The following is a 9,451-nucleotide window of genomic DNA, read 5'->3' on the forward strand; positions in this document are numbered from 1 at the left end:
CACTGCTATCAGGCCACCGAACAACCCACCTGGCTGCAGAGACACATGAAGGCTAGTAAAAACCCACCGCTTTCAGGCCACAGAACAGCCCACCTGGCTGCAGAGACACATGAAGGCTAGTAAAAACCCACCGCTCTCAGGCCACCGAGCAGCCTACCTGGCTGCACAGACACATGAAGGCTAGTAAAAACCCACCGCTCTCAGGCCACCGAACAGCCTACCTGGCTGCAGAGACACATGAAGGCTAGTAAAAACCCACCGATATCAGGCCACCATACAGCCCGCCTGGCCATGGTGACTCACGGGGGCAAGTAATAACCCACTGCTATCGGACCACCAATCAGCCCGCCTGAGTTCAGTAAAAGGAAAAGTTCAGCTCACCGACATGCAAGATTCTTTGTGATTCAGAGCATCTTTGCCTTGATGCAGAGCAGTCCAATGGAAGTAGAGGGAGTCCAGCTTCACAATCACGGTAAATGCTTTATTTTTAGTGTGAAGGAGTACACAGACATCAGTGCAGTTGAAATACCATGACAGATAAATTAAAATTCCATTACCGTGATTGTGAAGCTGGACTACCTCTACTTCTTTGGGCTAATAATAACCACTGCTATCTGGCCACCGAACAGCCCAACTGGCCACAGCGACACGCGGGAACTAGTAACAACCCACCGCTATTGGGCCACCAAACAGCCTGCCTGGTTGTGACGATACACAGATGCTAGTAATATCACACCGATATAAGGCCCTGGTGCTCTACCCCAGCCCTCCAGGATATGGGGGGCTGGAGAAGTCACTGTTGTGGTGAGCAGTGATAAGAATAAGCCGATGCTTCCACTTGAGATGAAGAATATTTAATGACAGAGTAAAGCGAGCGGCAGGAATGTAGTAAAGGAGGACAGCTGCGGATACTGCGGATATTGAACCTTCCCTCCTCTCCTGGGGTGTTCATATCTTTGCCACACGTGCACATCGCCCCTACAAGTCTTAGTGAAAAATCCCCCGTTTTCTGACTGTAGTGCCTGTTCATATGTACAGTATGTGTTTCCATGGTAACAGACAACAACCTTGGTGTAGTTGGACCCTCCAGGCCCCTCTTCCAGCGAATCTTCGGCACAAACTCCTTTTCTCACAAGTCCTACAGTAAATTGTCTGTAGGGGTCACAGACTGGATAATTGTACAGGGTCCTTATCTCCTTAGGGTAATTCACACACTGTTCTCTCAAGAGAAACCTAAACTTTGCACTCATGATCCTACACCTCCAGGGGATATACAATGCAACTTTTTACTACCCTAGACCACTAGGGAACATATTACCAGTCTTTAACTACCCCAGACCACCAGAGAATTTACAATGAACTCTTTTTCTGCCCAGGATTTATAACCGGTGTGATAGAGAATTATCCACATTAATGGTGAAAATAGGAATTTCTCTCCATTTCTCCGTCGAGACTTCCTTTACAACATCCTCATTTTTTGTCTCTTCCACGGGATGATGGATCTCCACTAATAGCAGGTAGATTAAAGAGCCAAGAACTGCCCCGACACATGGCGCCACCACAGGAACCCACCACCAGTTGTTACCAGCTCTGTATGAAAAAGCAATAAGGGCACAATCATCAGATTATCTACCCCAAGGTACCCAAATATTACAGCCCGACACTCTCAGACAGACGCACCTGAACACATCCGTTCCCCATCCAGCCACAAACGTGAAGATCCGTGGCCCCAGGTCTCGGCTTGGGTTAATGGGGAATCCACAGTTGGCTCCCATTGACAAACCAATGGAGAACACTAACATGCCAATGACAATTGGCTCCAGTCCTTTAGGGACTGGTTTGTTTTTAGGGTCACAGACAGCCAGGATCCCGATCATTAACATGGCCGTCCCCATCACCTATGAGGAAGAAGATGGAAGTCACATCCCAGCAAATGACAGAGTATAAAAAAGTATTTCACGAGTATAGCATGTGTGATTGATGGAAAGGTGGAAAGGTCCTAGGTGCCAGGACCTAAGGACTTCACCGTTAGTGACCAGAACCTACAGAATTGAAGCAGTTGACCAAGTCTCCACCTTGAATTTCCAGTCTCCCCTAAATCCCTTATGGAGGAACCCAACCTACCCTAAAAGCACTGAGGAATCAATGGGCATCATCATGGGCCAAAACCAGGGACTAACAAGTAGTCATTTTTACAAAGGGTCAATCTCACGGGACGAAGATTAGGAAATGGCCGAAGAGTCTTATCTAGCTGGTTTGGGATAGGCTTCATCTTTGTACTCCCCTCTTCTTTGATGTGATTTATCGCCTGGGTGAGAAGTCATAATCTCTGGAGTTATCCCGACTTTGATGCTGTCGGGGGCTTAGCAGGCACATTTTTTTCTCATCACTCAGGGCAGACTACAACACACATATACTCTACAGCTGAAAGATACCTGATCCAGAAAGCCATTCCTTATACTCAGGTATGGGGCCGGGTACGTAGAAAATATGGAGGCCGTCTCTCGAGGTCCATACACGGTCAGATTACCATCAGAGTAGTGTTGGATGGCATCTATGTAAGAAATGGAAAGTTTACAAGACATGGCTATCACTGAACCAACAATCCTGGGGAAGCCATTACATATAACTAGAGATTTCAGAGGTGACCTGTCCGAGAAGTTTTACAATATCTGAGTAACATAAATTAGGTCTCCTCCGATGGCAGAAAGTCAGAAATCTACAGAGGAAGTATTCCAGAGAATGGAAAGAAATTTTCATATTCTACTAAAGATTGAAACCACTTCCTGTTTTTAAGTAAAATCTTTATATTCGTCTCATTGTACAAAAAATACAATCACCAAGTGCAAAATGAGTGGGGGGGGGGGAGAAGTCGTGAAAGATGCTCCACAGCCTCTGTATTCAGGGCAGAAATCATATACCATAAGTTCATAATAATATAACTACTATAATACTGCTCCCTATGTACAAGAATATAACTGTTATAATACTGCCCCTATGTACAATAATATAACTACTATAATACTGCCCCTATGTACAAGAATATAACTACTATAATACTGCCCCCTATGTACAAGAATATAACTACTATAATACTGCTCCTATGTACAAGAATATAACTACAATACTGCCCCATATACAGTAATATAACTACTATAATACTGCCCTCTATATATACAAGAATATAACTACTATTATACTGCCCCCTATGTATAAGAATATAACTACTATAATACTGCTCCCTATGTACAAGAATATAACTACTATAATACTGCTCCTTATGTACAAGAATATAATTACTATAATACTGCTTCTATGTGCAAGAATAAACTACTATAATACTGCCCCATATACAGTAATATAACTACTATAATACTGCCTTCTATATACAAGAATATAACTACTATAATACTGCCCCCTATGTACAAGAATATAACTACTATAATACTGCTCCCTATGTACAAGAATATAACTACTATAATACTGCTCCATATGTACAAGAATATAACTACTATAATACTGCTCCTATGTACAAGAATCTAACTACTATAATACTGCCCCATATACAGTAATATAACTACTATAATACTGCCCACTATGTACAAGAATATAACTACTATAATACTGCCCCCTATGTACAAGAATATAACTACTATTATACTACTCCCTATGTACAAGAATATAACTACTATAATACTGCCCACTATGTACAAGAATATAATTACTATAATACTGCCCCTATATACAAGAATGTAACTACTATAATACTGCTCCCTATGTACAAGAATATAACTACTATAATACTGCCCCTATATACAGTAATATAACTACTATAATACTGCCTCTATATACAGGAATATAACTACTATAATACTGCTCCTGTTGTACAAGAATATAACTACTATAATACTGCTCCCGTTGTACAAGAATATAAGTACTATAATACTGCACCTATATACAAGAATATAAGTACTATAATACTGCCCCTATATGCAGTAATATAACTACTATAATACTGCCCCTATATGCAGTAATATAACTACTATAATACTGCCCTCTATATACAGGAATATAACTACTATAATACTGCCCCTATGTACAAGAATATAACTACTATAATACTGCCCCTATGTACAAGAATATAACTACTATAATACTGCCCCCTTATATATAGATAGATATATGGAAAATTATAAAACTAACACTGTAGGACATTAGGGAAATGCTTCTTACCATAATAAAGAGCAAAGGTCGCTGCGGCCCCCGCAAATGACCCCAGTAACTGAATTACAAAATAAAGGGGCAATTTCCACCAAGGGAACCGGCCAAGCACACACAAACTGAGTGAGTACGCTGGGTTCAGGTGCCCACCTGAAATATAAAAATGATGGCACTATGAATGGTCAGGTGATGACTTCACCGTAGACATACTGTAGGGACACCCACCTGACACTCCACCGGACACGTATATAGCGATGACCACAGCGATGGCCCCAGCCAGGTACATGCAGAAAAAGTTGCCTTTGGTCTCGGAGCTGGTGACACCTTGGGCCACAGCCGCAGTGGTAATGAACTAGGAGACAGGACATGAAGGACGTGGTCATGGAGAAGAGCAGAAGATTCCCATACTGTATAAATGCGCTATAATTATTATGTTGGGGTGTTGTTATTCTCTGTATGTGTTTTTGAGGCATTAGATTCCATTTCTGATGAGTGTGTTGCTTTAAGACTCTTCCCTCGGTCTCTGTAGGGTTTGCGGTCACGACGTTGGGCAATCTCTCCAGGGATCTCTCACTTAGGACTTTTTTAGGAATCGAAACTTGCACAAGCATTGAAAAAAACAGGATCTGAAAGTCAAATGTTGGGACCCCAAAAACAGAACCTGTGGGCAGGAGGGTTTCTGTAATCAAAACATAGCATAGAAGAACTTGCAGCACAAGGAGTGTAATAACATTATAATACTCCAGGAAAGCACAGCCTCTTGTGTGGAGACAATGGCCACCATTGACCAGCGTCAGGCTCCTCATTCAACTGATCCTACCCCACCTGTCACAAAGGAGATGGAGCTCTGCTCCTGGAGCATTGATGCACATGAACTAGTAGATCATCAGGGACAAGATTCAGACCTCTGGACCACCAGGACAGGACACAGACCACTTAATTATTGGGGACAGGAAAATGACCAATGGTGACAGAACACAAACCACTGGTCTAGCTGGGACAAAGGTTTGACCACTGGACCATCAGAGATCATTTCAGAAACAATTGGACCATCAGGAACAGAAGACTGACCACCAGGACAGGACACAGACCACTTATCTATTGGGGACAGCAAAATGACACTGGTGACAGGACACAAACCACTGGAACACAGGAACAGAAGACTGACCACTAGACCACCAGGACAGAATACAGACCACTCAACCACTGAGGATAACCAAGGATGATAGAGTACAGTGCCCAAATGAACCAATAAAGGAGTATACTATTTATCTAACACCCCAAAAGACTGAAGAAAGCTCCAGTAGGGCATCAGAAAATATCAGGATGATTAGCTCATTAGGCAAATGAGACAGGACCACTAGGGATTTAGACAGCTAAATCACCAGAGAATACATCTGAAGCGTACCTTCATTTATACATGGTTACTCTGCTAAAATACAAGACCATTATATGTCCCAAGAGTGTCTCTGAGATTGGGCTGCAGATCCTGTATCATTGGATCACTAGTGAGACAAGGCAGAAACACTAGACCACCAGGGAAAAAAAGAAAAACAAAGATTACAGCAGTGAACCCTCAAGGGAAGTCAAGAAAGTTATACAACTGGGAAAATCAGAGGAAGGTTACATCACTGAACTACCAGGAAAAAACATAGAGATTTGAGCACTAGACCATCAAGAAAAATATTAGGATCTCGCACCACTGGACCACCAGGGACAACAGGTTGAGTTCTCTATTGGACCACCAGGAAAAGCATAACTGGACCAACATGGGAATTTATGGAAACTACAATCATTGAACAAACAGGGAAAAGGAAGGCGATTATTCCACTTGACCACTTGGAAAAAGTAGATTTCTCCAGTGAACTGTCTGGGAAAAGAAGATAAATTATTATATATGTTAACACAGTTATACCAGATGTATGACTCTAGATTTGTGGGTAATTCATCATATAGGACTATCCGCTATGCAGAGTTCATGTGTGCTGGACTAGGACTGAATTCTGTGTGAGATATCTCAGTAGCCATAAACTGATAAGAGAGGACTGATTACAATAATCATTCATCCACAGAGTGATTTATAACAGTTATTATTTAGCTCCAGGCTAGTCCTATATCTCTCCGCTACTCATGTACTTATAGCACATCTCTCCTGTGTACTGTCTCTACTATTATTGCATGGTTCCCATACATATTCAGCTCTGCTATTCACAGTCATCCTGTAATATATATATATATATATATATATATATATATATATATATATATATATATATATATATACACAGTTCCTTGCAAAAGTATTCGGCCCCCTGGAACTTTTCAACCTCCCACATATCATGCCTCAAACATAAAGATACCAAATGTAAATTTTTAGTGAAGAATCAACAGAAAGTGGAACACAATTGTGAAGTTGAATGAAATTTATTGGTTATTTTAAATTTTTGTGGAAATTCAAATACTGAAAAGTGGGGCGTGCAATATTATTCGGCCCCTTTACTTTCAGTGCAGCAAACTCACTCCAGAAGTTCATTGTGGATCTCTGAATGATCCAATGTTGTCCTAAATGCCTAATGATGATAAATATAATCCACCTGTGTGTAATCAAGTCTCCGTATAAATGCACCTGCTCTGTGATAGTCTCAGGGTTCTGTTTGAAGCACAGAGAGCATCATGAAGACCAAGGAACACAACAGGCAGGTCCGTGATACTGTTGTGGAGAAGTTTAAAGCTGAATTTGGATACAAAATGATTTCCAAAACTTTAAACATCTCAAGGAGCACTGTGTAAGCGATCATATTGAAATGGAAGGAGTATCATACCACTGCAAGTCTACCAAGACCCGGCCGTCCCTCTAAACTTTCATACAAGGAGAAGACTGATCAGAGATGCAGCCAAGAGGCCTATGATCACTCTGGATGAACTGCAGAGATCTACAGCTGAGGTGGGACAGTCTGTCCATAGGACAACAATCAGTCGTACAATGCACAAATCTGGCCTTTATGGAACAGTGGCAAGGAGAAAGCCATTTCTCAAAGATCCATAAAAAGTGTCATTTAAAGTTTGCAACAAGCCACCTGGGAGACACACCAAACATGTGGAAGGTGCTCTGGTCAGATAAAACCAAAATCGAACTTTTTTGCAACAATGCCAAATGATATGTTTGGCGTAAAGGCAACACAGCTCATGACCCTGAACACACGATTCCCACTGTCAAACATGGTGGTGGCAGCATCATGGTTTGGGCTGCTTTTCTTCAGAAGGGACAGGAAAGATGGTTAAACTTGATGGGAAGATGGATGGAGCCAAATACAGGACCATTCATGAAGAAAACCTGTTGGAGTCTGCAAAAGACCCGAGACTGGGACGGAGGTTTGTCTTTCAACAAGACAATGATCCCAAACATAAAGCAAAATCTACAATGGAATGGTTCACAAATAAATGTATCCAGGTGTTAGAATGGCCAAGTCAGAATCCAGACCTCAATCCAATCGAGAATCTGTGGAAAGAGCTGAAAACTGCTGTTCACAAACGATCTCCATCAGACCTCACTGAGCTCGAGCTGTTTGCCAAGGAAGAATGGGCAAGAATTTCAGTCTCTCGATGTACAAAACTGATAGAGACATACCCGAAGCGACTTGCAGCTGTAATCGCAGCAAAAGGTGGCGCAACAAAGTATTAAGTTAAAGGGGCCGAATAATATTGCACACCCCACTTTTCAGTTTTTGAATTTCCACAAAAATGTAAAATAACCAATAAATTTTGTTCAACTTCACAATTGTGTTCCACTTGTTGTTGATTCTTCACCAAAAATTTATATTTGGTATTTTTATGTTTGAAGCATGATATGTGGGAAAAGGTTGAAAAGTTCCAGGGGGCCGAATAATTTCGCAAGGCACTGTATATACCATTTGTGTACTGACTGAACACATTGCCATCTGTCATATACATTTACGATCAAAGCTCTGACTGCACACACAGCTCTGCTATACACTGCCATCCTGTAATATATATTTACTATTAGAATATTTTACCATATACCTACTATTTGTGTACTGACCACACATACAGCTGTGCTCCATTTTGCCGTTTTTGGGACTTACAAGTAGCACAAAGACCCCCAGAAATTCGGCCAGACATTCCCGGAGAATGATGTTCCTCAATCTCAGATATTTCTGCAACAATTCCCAAAAATACTCAGACGTCATGTTCATGCGGAATAGATGAGAAGAGAAAAGGGCAGCAGGGGGAACATATCCTTATAAAGTTTCCTATCACAGGGAGAGATAAGAAGGTCACCCAACAGCAAGTTGTGCCATTATCTGCTCCCCACCTCCCCATCATGAGTCCCTCCCTAAGAATCTGTAATAAACTCCATAAATCTGAAGAAAACAACATGAGCACAGGTTAACTTGGCTGATCTCATACTGAAACTGCGGGATCAGTGAGAAAGCTGATCACTGGAGATTAACCCCTTAGACCCCACAGTCAGTAGTGGTTGCAGCATCTAAGTTGTAAGAAAGGAGAACTGCTTCTTCCTCCAAGGTTTGATAATCCCTTAGCTTAGACACTAGTCAGTAGTGGCTACAGCATCTAAGTGGTTAGAAAGGAAAACTCCTCCCAAGGTTCAATGGTCCCTTACACTCCAGTCAGTAGTGGCCTCAGCTTCTAAGTGATTAGAAAGAACTCCTTCTTCCCCCAAGGTCTAATAACCCCTTAGACTCCAGTCAGCTCAGTAGTAGACGCAGCATCTAAGTCAGACCTGGGCAAGATGCGGCCCACGGGCCATATCCGGCCCACCTGATGATTTTAAACGGCCCGCCAGCTAGCTGTCACCTCTGACAGCCGCCCCCGGCACCGCTCGGCCAGCCGCCAGACGCTTCTGAGGAGGACCGCTGGCGGCTGGAGTGAAGGCCCTGAGCTCATAAGCATCGGCCCTGTACGTCACGTGCCACGGGAGGCCACACGTGCGCAGATGGAGATCGCGGCGGCCATTTTCCTGAAGCCGAGTTTGCAGATTTAGATCTCCATCTGCGCACGCGCGGCCTCCCGCGGCCATTTTCCTGAAGCCCCGTGAAGCAGAGCACTCCATCTGCGCACGCGCGGCCTCGGGAAGATGGCCGCCGCCGCCGATATTCAACCCAGCTCTGCTGCTCACATTGCATTCTGGGTCGCTGCGTCACCTCACCGGTGGGAGGGACCCTGCGCACGTCATGCCGCACCTCTGCCG

General features: G+C 42.9%; 1 protein-coding gene across 1 annotated transcript; it reads right to left on the reverse strand.

Annotated features, from left to right (window-relative positions):
• Window positions 1-840: 840 nt before the first annotated feature.
• AQP10 (aquaporin 10) lies at window positions 841-8,741 on the reverse strand. The gene is made up of 6 exons (XM_077260589.1): window positions 8,325-8,741; window positions 4,447-4,573; window positions 4,234-4,371; window positions 2,436-2,554; window positions 1,681-1,898; window positions 841-1,590 (listed from the first exon to the last, which is right to left on the reverse strand). Exons 1-6 carry the CDS (start codon window positions 8,433-8,435, stop codon window positions 1,380-1,382), a joined length of 924 nt encoding a protein of 307 aa, XP_077116704.1. The 5' UTR covers window positions 8,436-8,741; the 3' UTR covers window positions 841-1,379.
• Window positions 8,742-9,451: the final 710 nt, after the last annotated feature.

This window comes from Ranitomeya variabilis, chromosome 1, assembly GCF_051348905.1.
Source record: "Ranitomeya variabilis isolate aRanVar5 chromosome 1, aRanVar5.hap1, whole genome shotgun sequence".
Lineage (NCBI taxonomy): Eukaryota > Metazoa > Chordata > Amphibia > Anura > Dendrobatidae > Ranitomeya > Ranitomeya variabilis.